Genomic DNA, 23,445 nt, shown 5'->3' on the forward strand with positions numbered 1-23,445 from the left:
AACAGTACTAATACATTTTAGTACTATAAGGATGTATAATAATAGGGCTAACTGGCCTCACTCTGTAATACATGGATAAGGCTGATCCTCACTCTCCATGTCTTCTATGTGCTATGAGAGAATGGAAAGCTTGAACGCTTAACAACTGTATGGGGGTCAGTTGCTGCAGCTCTCAAACATTCTAAATACTATTATTTTTAGTTTAAGGATAGTATTAAATATGAAACACTCTTTCAAAACATCTATTCATATTAAAACATTAGTCAACTTTGCTTCCACCACAGTTGCAGAGTTATCAATGGTCCAGCTGTTGACCTTTGGCTAACTTTGCCAAAATATTGATGTTTTGAATGTTATGTCTATGTATTGGCTATGCTTCCTAACCCTGGTTGATAATACCCTAACTTAGCCTTTGACCCCGACTTCTAAGTGTTTGGCGGGAACTGATGGAGTATCATGTGACTTCAAGGGTTCAGGGGAGTCAAGGGAGGTTTAGGGCTCTCTAACACACACACACACAAGCACCAAAACAAACCACATTGACAGCTGAACCAACAGAATACCATCTCGGACCATACACACACATACACTCAGACACAGTGTGCGACCACTTAACCATAAGTAGGAAAACAGCTTATAGGGCCTTATTGGGCTTCTCCCAGCAAAACAGCAGAGCCATCACTTTTAATTACTCAGCTCTTTTCTGTTAAGAGTTTGTTTTTTCCACCACTCACTGTGAATACACTTCCAGATGCCACATACTGTAGCTGATTTATGATTATGTGAACACATTGTAATAAACCTAGTAGTGATGGTGGCCAAAACATGACAGAAACAAAGCATAGATCTGCATATTCATAAGCAACAAGATATATCCTTGAACCTCAATTAATGGTTTTAAGCTCAGATGTATGGAGTTCATCATGATACCATATCATATATGTGATTATAGAGTCCACATTAGGTGGCTCAAGGGGACCCCATTTTGACTATTGGAAGTTCGTTTTAGACATTGGTCAAGTCTTCTGTTCATTCCCTGCTGAAACTTGTATTAGCATTTTTTCTGAGTACCAGATGATTTTTGACTTTTCTTTTGCAAGTTCATTTCATAGATAACTGGATGCTTTAATTTACAATATATTTTAATATGCAAAAACCCCAAGCCATGACGCTAGTTTTTTTCATTTTCATTCCAGTACAATCAACAATAAACTGTACCTCTTCTATACGCTTCCATAGATGGAAGATAAAATATTCCACCCTCCTTCATTATTTCTCACTTAAGCTTTTATTGCCTGGTTGTTTGGACTGTGATGCCTCCGTGATTAAGGCCCTCATAATGAAGTATCACATTAGGAAGATGGAACTAAGTTAAAGTTTGTTCAACTCCGGGGACATTATATCACCGTGGCTCCGTTTTCACTGCGCGCTTCCCCAAATGACATTATACGAACAGCAGCTCTGAGACAATTTGAGCTATTAATCTGCTTTATTACCAGACTGTCAAAATATAGTGGCTCTCATTGACAAAGAATATGACACTGTTGTGAATGCAATGTGAATGTATGAAGTACTTCCACAACCTCTAAAGCTAAAATCTGTTTTAAATGGATATCAACACAAGGTGAGGGAGAGACTCATAAAGAAATAAGTGAATTATAGCGGCAGTAGTTTATCTCCCCCTTCTTTCCCTCGCTTATCTTTCAATCACTTTAAATATCACTCTAAACTCTTAACCTTCCCTCTCTTCTGGTTCTCACCTTCCATAACCCCATACCTTCCCTCTCTTCTGGTTCTCACCTTCCATAACCCCATACTGCATCTCATCCCAAACTTTTCCTCTACTCTTATTTAGGAAAATTCCGGGAGTTTTCAAAGTTGGAAACTTTCCATGGGAATTAACGTGAGTTTACTAAATTAAAGGTTGGCCCTTGAAAGTGATTTTGGGGAAAATATATTTTAGCAAAACAACCATATTTCATGCATGTACACTTGAGAATATCTACAGTATGCTATTCCTCAATCACATGTGCATAGCACACTGCTTACTGCAGGAGTATTGAGGCCATGCGCCTACATGCACTGTGCATCACTCCATCACAGCACAGATGATTTCTAGAACACTGGACACTAGGCCACATGTTTTAGCCCATTGAAATGTAATGTTTATTAATTGTAGGCCTATTCTTTTGCAAGGATGTCTGCTTATGACAATATATGTATATACTGATATACTATATAATATATATGTTTTGGTTGGATATGATAGAGTTCATTTAAATTACCCTAATATCTAGGTAATTCCAGTGATTAACAGTTTTAAATATTTTCCCAAAAATTCCCGAGCTTTCCCATGGAATTTACCAAAATGGTCCATCCCTTTGCAACCCAACTCTTATTTTGAAGCAGTCTTGTTTGTGTTTGTGCTTTAGTGATTGGTTTTAATGAGACAATCCATCTCGGACGCGGCTGTCGTTGGCTATAACAACTCTACGTCTTGTCACTCTTTCTTAGTTCTCTAAGTTATTTGTGTGTCTCTGAGAGGCTGGGATGATCAATGATGTGCATTTGTGTGTGTGTGTGTGTGTGTGTGTGTGTGTGTGTGTGTGTGTGTGTGTGTGTGTGTGTGTGTGTGTGTGTGTGTGTGTGTGTGTGTGTGTGTGTGTGTGTGTGTGTGTGTGTGTGTGTGTGTGTGTGTGTGTGTGTGTGTGTGTGTGTGTGTGTGTGTGTGCGTGCGTGTGCGTGTGTGTGTGTGTGCGCGCGCGCGAGTGTGTGCATGCGGGGCCTGTGCGTCATATGAGTATAACAGCTGTATCCAGGCCTTTTTAGGAAGAGTAAGTGAAAGTGTGTGCGTGACAGGTGCAGAGGACATATAACAACCCCCTTGTTTCCTCCTAAATCCATCAGAAAATCTTTTAAATACCACGGCATTAGAAAGGATCACGTTACTCTCAATTACTGTCAGACCAGGAGAAATCCCTCCAATTATCCTTCCAGATATGTAACCTACGCAGTATAGGCCTACTCTGAGGGCAGGGTCTAAGAACAGGTAGAACAGAGGGACATAGTACAAACTGAGCTATCAAGGACCAAAGCTCTTCTGCTTGGAAAGGTTTCACTTCTTTCATTTTGCTTTGATTCCTCTCTCAAATGTGTTAAACTACTTGGTACATTATGCCAGGAAGCTGTTCTCATCCTTTACATCTGTTTCTCTCTTTCTATCTCTCTCAATCTCTGTCTTCCTCACACATAGACACACACGCACACACACACAGACACACACACACACGCACACAGAGCATCAGCCTCCTCATTTGGTCTTAACTCATCTCCAGCTGTGTACCAATTTGCCTCCTCCAGAGAATGTGGGGTTTGGAAGGGGGTGATTAGGAGCTAGCACTGTATTTAACCTAAGAATTGTAGTGTGTGTGTGTGTGTGTGTGTGTGTGTGTAATTAATATGGACTGTGTGTGTGTGTGTGTGTGTGTGTGTGTGTGTGTGTGTGTGTGTGTGTGTGTGTGTGTGTGTGTGTGTGTGTGTGTGTGTGTGTGTGTGTGTGTGTGTGTGTGTGTGTGTGTGTGTGTGTGTGTGTGTGTGTGTGCATGTGCGTATGTGCATTGTGTGTCTATGCAGTGAAATGTGCGTGTCTCTGTGTGTGTATGCCTATATAAGTGTTTTAGTTCACATGTGTGCCAGTAATGGTTTCCATCCTCATTACCCCGTAATCCCCAGCTGCTGTGCACTACTGACTGGGTTCCTGGAGGGAGAATTCCAAAACTTGCCTCCGGATTTACAGTGAATTCCCCAAAGGGTCCCACTGGATTTCCACTGGCTTCCCCAATTGTTGGCAACTTAGAAGAGTCTAAGAAGGCTCTAACTAACAATTATACAATTATTTTCATTATGACTGAGTCTGTCAAGTTGTATTTTTTGTCCCCCCCCCCCCACCCTGATTAATCCTTTAGTGTGAAAACCGATAGATAATAAAAAAAATACATATTTCTTCAGCCCTGGATAACTTTGTTTCAAACTGCTCGTTTTGTCTGGTCAACAGTCCAAAAGATATTATTTTAAGGTAGTTTATTAGAGTAACCATTGACCACCTCACAGCCACACACTCTTCTATCTTTCCACATTGTGTTATCCTTCCCCATCTTAGCGTTATCTTGTAATTCATCTCACGGCCCACTGGCCTTTTTATGCTTCATCTTATTTTCTCTCTTATTCACGGCTTCAGTTCTAAATAATTGTTTGCACAGTTTAATTAAAAAGTGACATCAAGTATCCTTATGTGTCATTGTGATTAAAAAGCCTAAGACATACAAAGAATCAGTGTGCACTTTGAACAGGTCATAGATAATAGTCATTTGTTCTCAAAAAGCAGCTGATGACTCTTAATTAGCATGTTTTACAGAGGATGTGCCTTCTGCTCACTGCCCATTGCTGATTATTTGTATTTTTCCTCACCAATCACATCTCTTTTTCTCCTTGTCTCTCATCTGATTCACTCCTTTATACTTCCCCCTACACTCTGTATTTCACTCTCCTTTCTTACTGTCTTTTATCCCTCTTTTGCTCTCTTGCCTTCCCTCTTTACCTCCCCGTCACCCCTCACTCCTGCTCTTATCTCTGCCTCGGCGGTGACACTATCGGGGGCCAATGGATGAGTGACTGATAGGGGCCACAGGTATACAGGCTCACACAGATGGATAGCAAACCATGCAGATTATACGGCAAGAAGACGTGTCATAAGAGAGAGAGAGAGGGGGGGGAGAGAGGGAGGGGAGAGGGAGAGAGAGAGAGAGGGGCATTCTGACTGGGCAGCTGACTGACTAAAATGTTGGTAGGTTGCTGCAGGCAGACAAAACGGCTGTGGCTATCAGGAAAAGAGACATATGAGACAGGCAGCTGATCTACTTACCACCAGAGTGACTTACAATAAGTGAAGCAGGACAAGTCCAAAACCACAAGACAGATGACGTATAGGTTGTCAGAAGAGTTGACAGAGAAGAGGAAATTTAACTAGTGCTGTGCGTGTGTGCGCGCGCGTCTGTGTGTGTGTGTGTGTGTGTGTGTGTGTGTGTGTGTGTGTGTGTGTGTGTGCTTGCGTGCGTGTGTGTGTGTGTGTGTGTGCTTGCGTGCGTGCGTGTGTGTGCGTGCGTGCGTGTGTGTGTGTGTGTGTCTGACAGCGGACCTGGAGCCAGGAGGGGCAGCAGCAAATATGCCAAACATGATGGGCATGTAGTTAGTTTGACACTTTCCATTGCTGACCACCCAAATTGACACACACAGGCGTCAGCACGAAGACCACCAGCACTCTGTCTCTTCGTCTGTCTGTCCGAGTGTGTGTGTGTGTGCTCCACGCAAGTATTTACGTACTAATCTGTGTTTGATTCAGTCGTGGTTCACATTAACATTATCTCTAGGCAACGGGTCGACTCTGTGATTGGTTAGAGGCCCCACCCACTCAACTGTGCATATCAATGATAAGTGCCATCATGACACTCAGTGAGAGTAACATGATTCTGCTCTGCACACATTTTAACACAAGTACATGCTTCGGGACACATTATTTTAAGTATGTGTATCCCATATTGGAATCTTTTAAATTGAATCCAAATAGCGTAAGGCTTTTTTCAATATATGCTACCATTTAATCTCATTTATTTACTTGAACATATGAAAATAGATGGAGTAGGATTGAAGATTTTTTTAGAAAAGAGTTGATTGAAGGGAATGAGACGGGATACGGCGGGTTGAGGACGGATGAGAAAAGAATGCAGATGGTTGAAAAGAGAGAGAAAGACAGAGAGGGGGTACAATCTAATACCTCATAATGTTAGCTATTTGGATGACACATGTTTGTGTACTTGCTTTCCACTGGGTACACGAAATCGATATCCATTAACGGGACTGGGCTGGATTACCACAGCTGTGTGTGTTTGCGTGCGTGTTAAATGAGCCCCAGCCGACTTGAAACTGTCACATGTCACTTTCATTCTGTTGCTATGTGATCGTTGGCAGGGATGGGCTGTTGGCCGTGTGTGTGTGTGTGTGTGTGTGTGTGTGTGTGTGTGTGTGTGTGTGTGTGTGTGTGTGTGTGTGTGTGTGTGTGCTTGCCTCTCGCTCTCTTTCTCTCTAGTCCAAAAAAGTTCATAATCAGCAGGTTTTCATTAATATTTAGCCAATCGGTTGACAGACATACCAGAGGAACTTAGAATTAGCTGACATCTTCCTATTTAAATAAATGAAAATAGCATGGCAAACAAGTCCTGACATGATCCACAGTGTCAGCAGTTGGTGGACAATTTGTTTTATTATGAGTGATTTGGTATTGTCTGTGCTCTCTTACTGTCTCACTTGTTAAGGGTGTGAATGGACCTGCACTGTATTACAACTGTTGGTTTGTAGCAATGCCGGAAAAAACCTATTAAAAATATTTTCTTAAGTACAGAAGACTTGAATTTCAGTATAAAAAAAGTGTATTTCTTGAAGCTTTCTTCTTATATAGTAAATGGTTTCAAAATCATTCTGTTCTCTTCTCCAGACGAGGTCCATTGGATCCAGCAGAGTACCCCATGCAGCCCTGGTCAGGTCATTACCCCGGCCACCCCCTGCCCCCACAGGGATACCCTCAGTCCCCGTCCTACCCTAACCCCAACCCCCAGCCCGGGCCGCCGTATCCAGGCTACCCACCTGGACAGCCATACCCACGGCCAGCTGACCCTCGGGGAGTCGACCCTGGGTACTACCCCCACCCAAGGTAATTACTACATGCAAGGAGGTTGCTGTATATCAACCGATCCATACTGTTGTACTCAGTGGTTATACTTTAACATTAGCCAAACATGAGTTGTAGTCTCAAAGTAAAGTTCTCAGCTTAGCCTATGTTAGATAGTACCGTCACTCATAATTGTTTCCATCATGGATACATTCAGTTTTATTTATTTTTTTAAGATATTTTTTTGGCATTTTTATGCTTTATTGACAGTGTAGAGACAGAGTTGAAATGGGGCAGAGAGGGGAGTGACATGCAGAGAACGACTGCGGGCTGGAATCGAACCCGGGTCCGCTGCTGGCCGAGGCCCATGGGGGGGGACGCCCTACCAACTGAGCTAAGGGCGTCCCCTTACATTCAGTTTTTACTATGATCTTAAATCATTCGTTGCTTTTCTTTGCCTTTTTTCGTGAAACAGAACACATGTCCCAAATCTTCCTTAATGTACTGTGGTGATTATTGACCTGTTGTTTTCTGCTCTTAGCTCCCAGCAGAGAGGCCCCATGAGGCAGGATGTGCCCCCGTCTCCTACCCCTCCACTGCGCACACTACGCTACGAAACTATGACGCGTGGACCTGGGCCTGGAGGTTACAGGTGGGTGCCATTTGTGGATGAAAGTGATTCCAAGTCAATTCTGAGATCCAAAATCCTCCTTTGTTTTACAAATGTATTTATATATCGCAAGATTTATGTTTGTGATATCTGTATCATATCTTCAGCTTCAAAATACAATATTTTGGAGAAAAAAAAACTATTGAAGGTTTTTACGGTATGTGAACCAAAACCTCCGCTCCTGTAGATTTCGCAGTACGGCTAGTTGCCTAAAATTGCCCGGATATTGAATTTGAATGAAAGTTAAGTTTTAAATTGTTTTTTTTTATCAATTTGTTCGCTAAATTAATCAATATAATGTGATATGATGTTAAGACTACTAAGATTGTACACAGCTAGGGTTGCAAAGGGGTGGAAAGTTTCCGGTAAATTTCCGGAAACTTTCCACGGGAACTTTCGCTCGGGAATTTTGGGAATATTCAACATTGGGAATTATAGGAATGAACTAAATGGCGGTCATTTAAATGATTTTTTTTTCATATCAAAACATTAATCTTAACATATAAACATTATGTTTTGTCATAGGCAGACATCCATGCAAACTTATACAATAAAAAAACATTGCATTTGACAACAGATTTATTTGTAAGTAGAACTTTTTGATTATTTTATGAACAATCAATTATTTCACTAAACAAGAAAATATGAATGTTGTGTAAAATATAACACATCTTTCTGACTCTCCCATTCAATAAATGAAGTAAAATCCCCCCCTTCCCCCCCATGTGATGGCAGAATGCACAGTGCATGTAGGGGGTGTGGCCTCAGTACCCCTGCAGGAAGCAGTGTGCTCAGTGCAATTTGCCAAGTATACTTGCATGAATTCTGGTTGTTTTAGTCAAGATTATGCTAAAATATATTTTCCTCAACTATATTTATAGTTTAAATATAGTTTAAGCCTGTTTAAGCCCATGTAAACCTGGTCTAGTAAAAATCAATATATGATATCAAGTTGGGTGTCTCAATAAGCTTTAAAAAAAAATCTGATTTGAAATTAAATGTTCATAAATACTATAAAACTTAGTTGAAAACATTGCTTTTTACTGTCTAGAACGTTTGTCAGGACTGAAATAACACAGTTAGAAGGATTTAGTACATATGGGTTGCTTCAAATTTAGTAAATTCCTGTTTATTCCCGTTAATTCCCCAAATTCCTGTTAATTCCCATAAATTCCTGTTAATTCCCATGGAAAGTTTCCAACTTTGAAAATTCCCGGAACCCTGCTAAATATCACAATACATTACAATATGCCTTGTATCGCAATGTTTTGTGATATAACATACCGTGACCCATGTATCGTGATGCGTATTGTATCGTGTAGTCCTTTGCCAACACACAGTTTTAGCACCTGAGGAGTGTTCTGGAAATTGAAATTCACTAAAAAGGAAAGAAGCAGCAACTCGTCATTCCATAAATTACAAAAGAAAGCAGCTTGGTGGAATATAATTCTACAGCAATGCATATTAAAGGTTCAGTAAGCGGAATGGTCAGTTTGGCTAACTTCCTCTCAGTGACTGCAGTTAGCAGTCCCCTCCCTCGTCCCCACGTCACCACATTAATGCACTGCGGTCTTTAAGCGGCAAGTTATCTAGCATCATCTCAGATCCGTAAGTGTGATGAAACATGATTAAAACCATCAAAACAGACATTGGGAAGGATTTTTACCTGCTCCGCCATTGTAGGCGCATACACATTCACCCATCTGTCGCTCTGCACGTGCACCGGCAGTGAGACGGGTGCCGGTTTGTAGTGTTCTCTCTTCTGATTATCAGTAGTGGGATCCCCGAAAAGTGTATTTGCCGATTACATGCAAAGCGGGTGACAGAGAGATCGGCTTTATGAAACGCACACACTATATAAGTAATCACTGTATGAATAAAGTGATTTAACACTTATATTAACATAAATAAATCGCTTACTGAACCTTTAAGTAAGAGCACAGAATGTCACTATGCCAAGGATAATCTGAATTGTTTGATTGGTTCCAGGCACATGGTGGACCCCGGTCAGGACCAGTATGGCTACAGTGGGGAGGGAGGAAGACAGCAGCAGCAGCACCAAACCAACCAGAGACAGAAGAATGCCATGACCGCAGCTGTGTAGACCAATCAGGCATGGAGATGGAAAATGCGCTTACTAGCTTTGTGTCATGCAGCTCTGCCTGCTTTGGGCAGCACAATGAAACAGGGTTGAAACCTCTTAATTCGATGATTTGAATCACCATCATTATCAAACATTGCCTACGCTGTTTGAAGTATATGGTAATGCACAGACAGGCAAGGTAAAGGAGGTTAATTATAGAGGGGCCTGGCGTGAAGCATCATGTCTTGTTGTTTGAAGTCATTTAAATTGCTTTGAGTCTTCCCGCAGTATAAAATGAACAGGGTTTTTTTTATTTTTTTTTACTTTTCACTATACTCGATTCATTCAAGAATCAGGCAGAGCAACCAAGGTCATTGGTTCCATTTATATGAAAGCAATAAATGCATACATGCAGCTGTACCAACACTCATTATTTTACCACTGCCACTCCACAAACAAGACAAACAAAATAATGTTGGGGGGTGGGGGTGGGGGGGTGAAGCCAGATTTATTATTCAGACTTGATTTGAGTCTCCTCTGGGAACTCAGTTGAGATGTAGAAGTTGATGTAAAAAGTCAAAATGCTCTTACGTTTGAACCCTTTGCAACAAAAACATCTGCCTGATGATGCTTTGCTCTGTTAGTAACGGCAGCTGAAGCAAAAGAAAAATCCTCGTACCTCTTAAATTAGAAGACAGTATATCCATCCATGCCAGATTAACTCTACACGGCAGTTATATTTCCGATGCAGCATGTGTAGTGCATTTTGAGGCCGATTGCCAAACAGGGAGAATGCCACTCAACCCATCTTTAAAAAAAGGTACCGATTTTACACCCGTGACTAGTCCAATGTATCACGTACAGTATTGTGTTGCTTTTTTTATTAATTATGGAAACAGTTAGATAATTGAAGTGCACTAAAGTAAAGCAGAGCACTGTATGTATTACCATGCAGTTTAATACTTTTTTAATAATGCTATGATTGCCTTTCATTTTAATCCGAAATATTGCTTGTAGTAGAGATGAGATTAAAATACATAGTATGATCCAAATCTGAAGCACGCTGGGCTGTTGGTACAGAACGTTAGGAGTGACCCTTTTACTAACCCTAAAGGCCAGGACACACCGGTCCGACTACCCCAAAATGGAGTCTGCCGTTTCAGGTAGCTCCAGTCTGCCCGTCGCGGCCAAAAAAGTGCCAATAACACACTGAGCCGACTGCTGACTTTCCGTACGCTCTGCGCTTGCGCAGGATGTAATGTCTCCATAACAGCAGGCGGCGCTAATCTGTATTGTGGCCCAAAAAAATATGGAAGCCGGAAATGATGGGAAAGCTGTCTAGTCCATAAACATAGATAGAAATACGTATTTATATTTATGGACCATAAAGAGCACCATTTTTAGCAGAGAGTGTCGAGCATGGTGTCGAGCAGTCAACAAGGGTTGATGCACGTGAGTACTCGCTGAACGAAACAAACAAACACATTAAAACAATGGCTAGCTGTTGTTAGCTGTTTGTGCTACCCGCCTCACTTCCGGGCTTCACTGATTCGCTAGCCCTCCACCAATCAAATTGCTCCAACTGAAAGACTGCCCGCTAAAAAGAAGCCCGACGACATCTACGACGACCGACGTCATGGCACACACCAAACAGATTCGTGTCCCCGCCCCTTCCAGACTCTCCGACGGCGATTTTCGGGCCGGTGTGTCCTGGCCTTAAGCCTTACTAGTACAACAGCATTGTAAACCACACAGAACTCAATTTCAAATCACCATTCATTTATATTCTTCTCAAGACCATATCAGCATTATTGGGCCTACGTTTTTTCTTTTGAATAGTTAACATTATCTACATGTATTCTACTCGAAAATATGAAAACTTTTTGGATTACCCTTTCAAAGTCATCTGTAATTATTCCGTGGAGTTGACTTGTGTTTATTGAATCCTTCAAAGGGTGATTGGGGTGTTTGCATACTTGTAGGTTCTCTATCAGAAATCCAATTTAGAGATAATCCATCTCTTTTGAACACAAAGCTGACATGCGCTTTTTCTTCAAACTTTCAATCAGAACGCTAATATCAACCTTACCAACTTTGACAATTCAGAAGGTAACAAGACGGTCATTGAGTAACAATGCTGACACCAAAGTAATATTACTGCAAGACACTGTTCCAGCTGTTTATTGCAGCCTTTTCTCACAATGGGAGTAACACATTTAATTCTACTCTTTTAAAACAAGAAAAATTATTGCGAAAGCACCTGTGTACTAAAGCTCCTTAAGCATGTAGACAGACAGATGAGTTGGGGAATACTTGAAAATGAGCATAAAAACCAATAACAGTTTTATATAACTTAACCAAACCACTTCAATGGGTTATTCACTGCCAGATAATTACTATTTTAACGCTCAATGTACCATAATGTTGTGTAAAATGGTCTTTTCTTTTGTAGGCAGGTATCCACTCTGTGTTGCTTATCAGCCCCTTTTTCTCTGTGTTTGTCTGTGTATGCTGGATACTGTCTGTGGTTAGGATGTTCATGGCTCATCTATGTGACCCGCTAGTGTAGGCGTCACTATGGAAGTGCACACACAAAAGTCCTGTTGAAAACATGGATAGAGCTTCAGAGTGCTCTTCTCAGTGCCGCACCGCAGCGTACTATATCCATTTAGCCACTTACTAAACCGCCAATTAAGTGTTACTAAGAGTCTGTGCCTAGCTTTACATTTCATGTCTCACTCCATCAAGCTCAGCAGTATTCATTTTCATTGGAGATTAAACATGTAAAAAAATATATATATAGCCTATATATAATAAAAAGACATTTCAGGATTTGGTAAATTTCCTTTCTGGTAATCTGATCAAGTGGATGTTGAAAGTGTCATTTGATTGAAACACATGCAAAGGAATGTAAAATGGGGGTTTTTATTTTTATTTTATTTTTCGAAAGCATCTCATTCGCTCGTTTGTTTGATCTTAATTGGAAAGAGGGAAGTAGGCGGGCAGGTATAGTCTTAATTACAGAATTAAGACTGAGGAAAAAGAGAGAAGAAAAAAAGGAATGGAAGTGAGGGAGATAGAAGGGAAATGAAGCAGAAGGACGTAGAGAGGGAGGAGGGGGTGTTGATAAAGAGAGATTAACAAGTGACAGACTGGAAGTATGGATGGAGGGAGGGAGGTGGAGGAACAGATGCAGTGCACGGAGCCCAAAGCCTTCACGGTCTGCAATGTTTTGATTGAGAGAGAGCTTTTCAACGAAGAACAGAGTGGGGGGAAAAAAGAGTGTAAGTCCATTCAAACGTTGGCGGCAGCTGATCTGCAGTAAGGGGAGGGTCACGGGGAGTGGGCTCCTATTGACTGAATGTAGTGACTTTAGGAATGACTTACAAATACAGTATGTATCTGTTTCATGCTTTGATTATCATACTTTTCAGCACCAGTATTAAAAATATATTTAAAATGTCAAAGTAGCTATTACTTTAACTATAATAATAAAGTACATGGGCCTGGTGGTGGACGTGCCCCCTTTAAAGCATTCACTCCTTTAGCTCAGTTTAAAATGTTTAAATTGAGATTGGAGGAAAGAACATTAAAAGGTTATCGGCAACATTTATAAAGAAAACAAAAAATAAAATGTGGTTTTATGGTCCCAGGACTTTCCAGCTGATGAGAAAATACAACTAGAGTTAAAAGTGTGTGCGTCTGTTTCCAGTATACCAAAACAAAAATATGTGTGCACATCATTACCAAAAGGTCAGTTTAGTGTGGATAATCCCATGTGTTACAGTGTAAAGCGCGAGCAACAGTGAAAAAGTATCTACTGGGGTCACAATGAGTGTGTCATTACTCCGAACATATTTTGCACATCTTTTTAGACAGAATGACCAGACTTTCTTTACTGTGGTTATCAGAATGCTGGCTGCTGAAGCTTCTGCTTGGCTATCAGTGTGTGTTTGGAGATGCGAACACTACATGAAGGTGTTTTATTGTTACTCCTCTTATATTAGTGTACAAGTCATATACAGTATCTCACAAAAGTGAGTACACCCCTCACATTTCTTCAAATATTTCATTATATCTTTTCATGGGACAACACTGAATAAATGACACTTTGATACAATGTAAAGTAGCGTGTGTACAGCTTATATAACAGTGTAAATTTACTGTCCCCTCAAAATAACTCGACACACAGCCATTAATGTCTAAACTGCCGGTTACAAAAGTGAGTACACCCCTGAGTTAAAATGTCCAAATTGGGCCCAAAGTGTCAATATTTTGTGTGGCCACCATTATTTTCCAGCACTACCTTAACCCTCATGGGCATGGTGTTCACCAGAGCTTCACAGGTTGCCACTGGAATCCTCTTCCCCTCATTCATGACAACATCACGGAGCTGGTGGATACTGGAGACCTTGCGCTCCTCCATCTCCTGTTTTAAGAAGCCCCAAAGATGCTCAATAGGGTTTAGGTCTGGGGACATGCTTGGCCAGTCCATAACCTTTACCCTCAGCTTCTTTAGCAAGCCAGTGGTCGTTAGGAGGTGTGTTTGGGGTCGTTATCATGTTGCAGTACTGCCCTGCGGCCCAGTTTACGAAGGGAGGGGATCATGCTCTGCTTCAGTATGGCACAGTACATGTTGGTATTCAATGAACTGTAGCTCCCCAGTGCTGGCAGCACTCATGCAGCCCCAGACCATGACACTCCAACCACCATGCTTGACTATAGGCAATACACACTTGTCTTTGTACTCCTCACCTGGTTGCTACCACACACTCTTAACACCATCTGAACCAAATAAGTTTATCTTGGTCTCATCAGACCACAGGACATGGTTGCAGTGATCCATGTCCGTAGTCTGCTTGTCTTCAGCAAACTATTCGTGGGCTTTATTTTGCATCATCTTTAGAAGAGGCTTCCTTCTCGGACGACAGCCATGCAGACCAGTATGATGCAGAGTGTGGCGTATGGTCTGAGCACTGACAGGTTAACCCCCCACCCCTTCAAGCCCTGCAGCAATGCTGGCAGCACTCATACGTCAATTTTCCAAAGCCAACCTCTTGGTATGACGCTGAAAACGTGCACTCAACCTTCTTAAACTGGGCTGCAGGGCAGTATTGCAACATGATAACGACCCCAAACACACCTCCAAGACGACCAGTGGCTTGCTAAAGAAGCTGAGGGTAAAGGTGATGGACTGGCCAAGCATGTCCCCAGACCTAAACCCTATCGAGCATCTTTGGGGGTTCTTAAAACGGGAGATGGAGGAGCGCAAGGTCTCTAATATCGACCAGCTCCGTGATGTTGTCATGAATGAGTGCAAGAGGATTCCAGTGGGAACCTGTGAAGCTCTGGTGAACTCCATGCCCAAGAGGGTTAAGGTAGTGCTGGAAAATAATGGTGGCCACACAAAATATTGACACTTTGGGCCCAATTTGGAATTTTTTTCTTAGGGGTGTACTCACTTTTGTTGCCTTCAGTTTAGACATTAATGGTTGTGTGTCGAGTTATTTTGAGGCGACAGTAAATTTACACTGTTATATAAGCTGTACACTGACTACTTTACATTATATCAAAGTGTAATTTCTTCAGTGTTGTCCCATGGAAAGATATAATGAAATATTTGAAGAAATATGAGGGGTGTACTCACTTTTGTGAGATACTGTATGTATGTTACTCTTCACAAGCATTTTATTTTGTATGTGCGTATTCTTTTTAACATGTCTGTGTTGGTTGGGTAAACCTAGAGAGACGGAGTGTTTGGCCACTGTTACCATGCTGGTGTAAGGAAGAGGTACCATGCATAGATGTTGATGATCGACCAAAATTCCTTTTGGGTTTTCTTAAGTTGACTTCAAATGAATTTGCTTTTTCCAAAATTGGGAATGAAAATACAAAAATAAGAAGAAATGGTGGCCCTTTGTATAGCATGGCTAACATATCAAACATTCCGTATGTATGGCTCTTTGGTTTAAGGGCAGTACAATATGAGTTGTACAAGCTGATGGTACTAACCAGAGTCTTCTTTATGAATTGATGTGTTACAACTGCTTCTCCCTTTGCAGAGATCAGTATATGAAGGAACCACTTTGTCTCACAAGTATAACCTTTGTTATTAAACTGCCTATATCCCAAAAAAATCCTCCAAACAAATCTTTGTATAATGTTGTAACAATAACAATGATTTTCTACTATTGCTTTCATACATTTTATATTTATGTATATAACATCTTTTGCATTAAACAAAAATTCATTTAAAAAAAACGGATGTGTCAAAGATGTCATGCTTGCTTCTTTTTAAGCCACAATGCGTGCCCAGCACACCTGCTAAGGTTAATTAAAAATGAGTCAGGAGAAATGATTTCCCTCATGTCCCTCCATACACTGCAAGGTGAACCATTAACATTGCCAACCCAATTTAGTCCATCATTTAAGCCGCTGATAAATTGTACCTTTGCGATAAGAGATAGATGTTGGTCCCAAATTAATGCAAGACTAATTATCAATTAGAAAAAAAGAAGATAAGGCACACTGATGGCTGAGCAAAGTTATTTTCTTTTTTTTTAGTTTGCCTGGCGGCGTGCCACTGCTAGGTCATATCCCTCCCCATTATGAAGCATTTAGTCACAGCCTGTGGCTTAAGGTGCTTTTTATTTATCAGACACTACGGGTGCTGGACTGCAGGCTGCAATCACAGAACTTAAGCAGTAATGAGACACAGGCCAAGGGAATGTTTTATCAGTCAAAGGCTTAATTAGCATATCCCGGACCTCTCCACCAATGGGCAGAGGCAGGGGAAGTAATTACATTCTCCTGAGTCACTGCCAAGGCTTTAATGAGTGCACAGTGGTAAGTATGGGTGTACATAGTGTCGGTGTGTGTGAGCGTTTGTGTGTTTTTGTTGTTACAGTGTTCTGATTATAATGGTTATTTAGGTCCAGGTGTTTCAGTGTTAATCTATGCAGGAACTTATGTTGGTTAAAGAGATGAATTGCAGTGCATGTCTAGAGTGGAGTCACAGTCTGGATCAAACATGTCACTGAACTGAAGCTAATGAAGAGAGTGTGAAGGGCTGAACGAGACTAGCAGATCAACCTACCGATTTGACTCTAAGGCTTCTTTTTTTAAGCAGTCTGTGTGTGAAGAAGTGTGCTGTATCGATGCATTAAAAAGTTTCTATGTGAGTCCTCCTTTCAGTATGGAAGCGTCCCGATGGTTTTAAACCAACCTGCTCCCTGAAGCTCAGACGGGCAGGCCATGGTGTGATACAGCAGGAGGTCCAAGTTAACAGGCCACTGGTGAAGAACGTTGGACACTCAGCAGTGTGAAAGATTTAAGGTCTGTCAAATAAAGTCACCGTGTTAAAGCAGCGTGTGTGTTTTTGTTAGAGGGCTTTTTGGGTTCCTACGGGGAGCTGTGAGGAGTGATGATGTCACTCTCCAAATGTTGACATGTGAGCCTGAGACAGATCTAGATCCCTGTGTTCTGGGATCTAGATCAAGGTTACTCAATAAGCAAAAAGAAATACCTGGAAATGAGCACGAACGGAAGACTTTTCCATTAGATAAGATCATCCCATTTTCAGCACTGTTTGTACGCTGCACGGCTGCAGGCAGACACAGCAAAAACTGTATACTTTGGGGATGTAGCTCAGTGGATAGGGGTGGTCGATCCACAACTACAGGGTTGGTGGTTCGATCCCCTGTCTCCCTGCCACATGTCCCTGGGCAAGACACTGAACCCTAAATTGCTCCCGATAGTTAGCTTGAACCCTGCGTGGTGTATGAATGTGTGCTCCAGCTTTGGATAAAAGCGTCCGCTAAATGACATGTAATGTAATGTAATGTAATGTAATGTAATGTAATGTAATGTAATGTAATGGTTGGATGATGCATTTTTGAGATGTTACTAAACAGCAGTGGATCCTTCAAGTCTCCTGGACAAAGAAGAGTTTCAAACATGCCATGCTGTTTTTTCGGTGTTTGGTGGAACTGTGTGTGTTTGTTAATTCCCAGTCTTTGAGCTGTGGGCTGTTTGCTGCTCTACCAAATAAATGTCACCAATAGATCTGCTCAACTAAAAAAGGATAGTTCAACATTTGACACGTTTACTGTTACAAAGGAACGGTTTCTGTCGCCCTTTCTTGAGCCGGAGAGTGAGCCAAAAAGCTTTATATTCAAAATGTTGAACTATCATTAGCATTAGATGTGCTTAAGACCTGCAGGTACATTTTGGAAGTTGTTTTTCCAGGAGTAAGCTTCTAAAAGAGGAGAGTGCCATGGGTGTAGAAGACAAGATGTCTGAAGAACAAATAAACACGTTGTATACACAACAATTGTTAAAATACAAATGTATCGCTCTTTTCAAATAGATAATCAAATTATTTGAACTTTGACCTAGTTGGCCGCTGACCTTTCAAAGCGCAACCGGTGATACACCAGCTGTTGACAACTGACGTTGCCAGAGCGAGGCAAATTAAAAGCGTCACCAAGCGCAGTAGGGAACTAGAGATGGAGGAAGAATATATTGTTTTTCCCCTTAACTTCATAACCACGAGATTAGCGCGATCTCGGAAGGAAAATCAATGCCTTGCGAAATGCTAACGCTAGCTTAGCTCAGCTGTTTGTTTACAATCGCTATGCAGCGGCTATTGCGAATCAACCGTGACTGGCTTGCACTTGCATCATGGGAATATGCGGTCAATAATGGATACAACATGGACACAAGAGACAATCAATATTGGATCTTTCTATGGATTTATAAATCGCCAAAAAAAGATGCATGTTCCGGGAAGAATTGAAAAGCTCCTGTACGGGTTACAGCGACAGAGAGGACAGCTGATTTGGAACGGAACAACAGCTGTTCGCTTCCACTGGAAAAAGTAAGGAACTCCGACTTTATAACTGTTCAAAAGTTAATCAACAGACTACGCAGTTTACTGTCTCCGCGCTCACACACTCTTTTTCAGTGAGTACATTGGGATTATTAATGTTGGTTTTGATGGTGTGTTTCTTTAGAACGAGTATTCGAATACTCGCTTCCTTCAGACCTGCTGACTCAGTGGCCTTGTGCTGGAATTCTTTTTTGTCTTTGTTTGTCTGATGTGTTTGAGAGACTGTCCCAGCAGCATGGTTGACTCACATGACTGACTGGGTGTGTTATCGCTCCCACCTCCCTCCCAGTGCAGCTTTGGCATGCTGTAATTATTATTCAGTTATTATTAGTAGCTTTAATAATCATTGGAAGCCATAGTAATTAGGATTTCCTATTATGAGTGGCTGTCAGTCTGTGGAAGTTAGAGTTTGTGTGTGTGTGTGTGTGTGTGTGTGTGTGTGTGTGTGTGTGTGTGTGTGTGTGTGTGTGTGTGTGTGTGTGTGTGTGTGTGTGTGTGTGTGTGTGTGTGTGTGTGTGTGTGTGTGTGTGTGTGTGTGTGTGAGTGAGTGTCTCTAATTGGCAAAGTATTGTTCAGTTGTAGCTATTGTCTTGCAGCCTGCTTTTTGTTCCCTTGAGTTGTGATTGTTTGGTTGTACACAGGGAAGGCTGTCCTTAGCCAGACCTCCCTCATTCATTTCCTGCATACAATATATTGTTTTCTTTATGACTGTTGATAGATTCCAGTGTGACAAGCATGTATCACATCAGGAGTTTGTTTTTCTGTTGGTCGCGTACACACACCTATCCATTTCAATCATGTGAAACACTTAAAAGTCACCACTGGCTAAAAACTGGTGGTGCATCTAAGAAAAACTGTACCAATCAGCAGTGATGTGCAGAAGTGATACTTAAGGCCAAATGTCACTTTTCCATTGTGTCATCAGATTGGATCATCTCCCTCAGCACTTTGTGTGCATATAGGATATAGGAAGTATACTGTCATTTGGGTGGGGTGGTTTCAAAGGTTTATGAGATCTTGCCAAGTTTTGGGCGTGATTGGAACCTTAAGTGTCTTGGACAAAGACAGGTCAGCTCAGCGCCTTTTTTTAGCAAATCCCTTTAAACTTTGTGCATTTTCAACACGTTTAGGGAAATCAGTTTATACGTCAACAGGCCATGACCAGTTCAACCAGTGACAGATTTAATTTGATTATGCTGTCGTATTGTGTGTTTGCGCGCGCGTGTGTGTGTGTGTGTGTGTGTGTGTGTTTGTGTGTATTGCGTGTCCTAAGAGTCACTTCCTGATAAGGTCATGGACAGTGTATCAAGAACACTGAGTGTGTCCTATTAAGTATTTGTGTGTGTGTAAAAATTACATTTCCTCTGTGTCCTGTGTTCTGTAATGACTTGTGATGAACTCCACTTGCAGCTGTTTCCCCTTTTCCTGTGCTACACACGTGCACGCTCGCACACACACATACACATATACACACACACTGCATTGCAGTGGTAACCTTGAGGCATCTTGCTATCACATACTCACGCCCTCTCTCTCTTGCTGTATCCTGGGGGCGACTGAAGAGGTGAGTGAGCCTTGCTGTGTGTGTGTGTGTGTGTGTGTGTGTGTGTGTGTGTGTGTGTGTGTGTGTGTGTGTGTGTGTGTGTGTGTGTGTGTGTGTGTGTGTGTGTGTGTGTGTGTGTGTGTGTGTGTGTGTGTGTGTGTGTGTGTGTGTGTGTGTGTGTGTGTGTGTGTGTGTGTGTGTGTGTGTGTGCCAGGCTGGGTCCACAGTGCTGGCTCACACTGGGTGAGATTTCATTTTGTGTCTGGATGCCTGCCAGACTAGTCTCATGATGCTGGTTCCACTTGGGCCTTCGAGTACCAGAGAGAGAGCCGTGAGGACTTTTACACAAACAGAATTCAAGTAAGAACAATTGGCTCAACACTCAATGCATACTGTAGGACACTTTACACTGGTAAAGTTGTTGCGGTCTCAATGTCAGTGGCTGTGAACCTGAACCTGTCAGAGCAGGCCACAGCTCCATGGGGATGTCTTAGTGGGTAACACTTTACAATAAGCATTGTAGTGACTACTACATAAATATGCATGAACTACTACATAGGTTTGTTTTTAGTAACTACTACATAGATATGCCTTTAAAAAAACATATGTAGAAGTTATTGCATATATATGTAGTAGTTTTGAAGTAACTACTATATGCATTACCTACATATTTATTGTTTTACTAATACTTAACACTATCACTCTGTAATATGAGTTAAACCCTACAATAACACACCTACATAGGATAGATAAACTATAAAGTAAATGATAAAGAGCGCCCCCACCCCCTCCCCCCTGCCCCTTCTCCTTCCTCCTGCTACTTAATATCTTTCTGATTTCTGGTGATCAGCCATGTAATTGAACGGCCACTTCTAGTGATGGGAAGTACGGTTCCTTTTAGTGAGCTAGATCCTTTGGCTCAGATAACTTTCAGCCTCCAAACGGCTCTTCATTGGTAGTGGACATGACTGTGATGCAAGGGGGGCGCCAGCTAAAATCTTGCCTAGGGCGCCTAATTGGTCAGGGTCTGGTATTAGTATGAACAGTATTAGTAAAAGAATAAATAAAACCTATGTAGTAGGTAATGCACATCTATGTAGTAGCCCTGACTAGAGGAAGCAAATAAGACCACACCACTAACAGGGTTTTTCTTGGCTATTTGTCCACCTTGTACTCATGAATGTGCTTTTTCCTTCTATTGTTTTATTTACCTCAACTGTAACTCTGCTTTTTTACATAACCAAAAATCTGAGTCATTATTTTAAAAGCTGGTCCGTTCTTCTTTTTCCATAACTTTCAACTCAAACTCCACTTAAAAGGTCAGAACATTATTCTTGATGGCAGGTGAAAAAAAAGTTATGAAAGGATTGACATTTGTGCTGTAGAATTAAGTGGGAGGGTAGAAAGCAGAGAAAATAATACTGCCAGTACAGTGAAGTAGACCAAAACCCCTGGATGTAGCTCACCTCCATAAGAACTAACACTACAGTTGCAATGTGTCATCTTATGAAATCGTCTCAAGCTGACCGCCATTGTAGAGCTTTGATTGTCAACTTAGTAGTCACTGAATTTGCATACAAGACACTGTACCACACACACACACACACACACACACACACACACACGCATACACACACACACACACACACACACACACACACACACACACACACACACACACACACACACAGACACACACAGACACACACACACACACACACACACACACACACACACACACACACACACACACACACACACACACACACACACACACACACACACACACACACACACACACACACACACACACACAGACACAGTATCAAAAGAGGTCTTCAACACGTTTTTTTCACTGCAGCAGTGTTTAGTTTGTCAGGAGAAGCTGCTCAAAGGAGAAATGGCGCCCATACAGAGAAGGTGAGAGGAAACATGGCTGCTGCTACTTTTTTTTCTGAATAGGAAATACAGTTGCCTTGTTTAACCTCAGTAACCGTCTGCTTTATACCTCCATTTTGTTTTGTTTTCTCCACTGTAAAGTTACAAACCAAAGAACCAATTTCCTCATCTTTTCATTGACACGGTGCTCTTGTCTATTTTGTATCCCATCCATAAATGTGTTTCTTTTATTAACATCATTCACCATGTCTTCTGACCTGGTTGTACGAGGACGATAACATTTATTATTGTGAGTTGATTTTTTTTTGCACTACTGTAGGAATCATCAGAAAAAAATTAAATAATAGAAAATGGCTGATTTTCCATGCATGCTAATGTGTCAGGGAAAGTTTCCAGTGGAGAGAATTTAATTGGCTCATGCTGTCAAGAAAACAAATTTAGCACACAAGCTATCATGACATTTCAATTACTAGGGAGAAAATTGTGCAGCTGTCACTCTGCAGTTGTGACAGTTCTGGCATGTTATATATCTGACAATTGGTAACAGTTCTCATATTTCAATAATAGATTTTTCATTTTGAATTACTCGCAACAGCATAAGCAGAAAAAGCTAATCATACAGAAATGTTGTAGCTAATTACTGCATGTACGGTAAATAGTAAAATGACTGGTCAGGTTAAAGTCCCAACGAGGAACTTTTAAGTATTTTTTTTCAAACAGTCTAATTTTTCCCTTTTGATGATCATATATATATATATACTGTATATATATATATATATATATATATATATATATATATATATATAACAGTGAAAGAGACCATTAGTGCAAAGAATGCTGTTTTATAGATGTTAGATAATCATGTTTAAACTTAAGCAACTTTTCCATCAATTTAGCATCGCAATGCTGTAACATTGTCTTACTCATGTGGGACCATTTAAAACAAAATAATTCAAATTGATGCACATCGGAAATAAGTATTTTTTTCTTTTTAATTCACGCGTTCTTCTTCCTTGTTGTAAGTATCGTGCCTACATTACCCACAATGCAATTTGGCCTCCAACAGCTTGGTCACAGTCAAATGTTTAAATTGAAGATGGTTAAGTTCTCACATCCTATCACAGGGGCAGGATTTGTAGAGCCAGGAATCTTCAGTTCAGGGAAGAGTGTCCCAATTACACAAACTATGTTGCATTACAATTAAATGAATGACTAGAAAGAGTTGAAAGCTGTTTGGGATTCTCTAAAATTCCCTCTCTCTCTCTCTCTCTCTCACACACACACACACACACACACACACACACACAGAGTTCATACAGCCGTCGGGAGCTTTCAGGCTACACATACACACCCAATCACACAGTAACAGTCAGTCCCAGGGAGAGGACAAGCATGGCATGAGCAATTATAATCTTCCCAAAATACATCTCTCTCTTCACACACTCCCTGTCCGACCTAATAGACTCTGTCGTCGAGGATTTGTGTTGGTGTCGCTCCGGGGGAAAGAAAAGGGGACAGTGAGAGAGAGACAGGGTATAAACTTCCATGCACACATACTGTATACTGTAGGCCTGTTTAGCTGGGAATCCTGAACCGGTGATTTGAAGCCAACACAAAAAAAAACCCTTAAACAGTAACC

The 23,445-nt window shown here is 41.3% G+C and overlaps 1 protein-coding gene across 3 annotated transcripts in view; it reads left to right on the forward strand.

Annotated features, from left to right (window-relative positions):
* LOC307258513 (partitioning defective 3 homolog B-like) overlaps positions 1 to 15,724 on the forward strand; it is a 244,188-nt gene extending 228,464 nt beyond the window's left edge. For 2 of the 3 annotated variants that reach the window (XM_080038071.1, XM_080038072.1), the window contains exons 25-27: positions 6,548 to 6,763; positions 7,263 to 7,373; positions 9,381 to 15,724. In XM_080038071.1, the coding sequence (XP_079894197.1) occupies positions 6,548 to 6,763; positions 7,263 to 7,373; positions 9,381 to 9,495 (442 nt within the window). In that variant the 3' untranslated portion in view covers positions 9,496 to 15,724. The remainder of the gene's footprint in view (positions 1 to 6,547; positions 6,764 to 7,262; positions 7,374 to 9,380) is intronic. The other variant, XR_013845127.1, reaches the window with a different exon arrangement.
* The last annotated feature ends 7,721 nt before the right edge of the window (positions 15,725 to 23,445 follow it).

This window comes from Ammodytes marinus (genome assembly GCF_949987685.1).
Source record: "Ammodytes marinus genome assembly, chromosome: 12".
Lineage (NCBI taxonomy): Eukaryota > Metazoa > Chordata > Actinopteri > Uranoscopiformes > Ammodytidae > Ammodytes > Ammodytes marinus.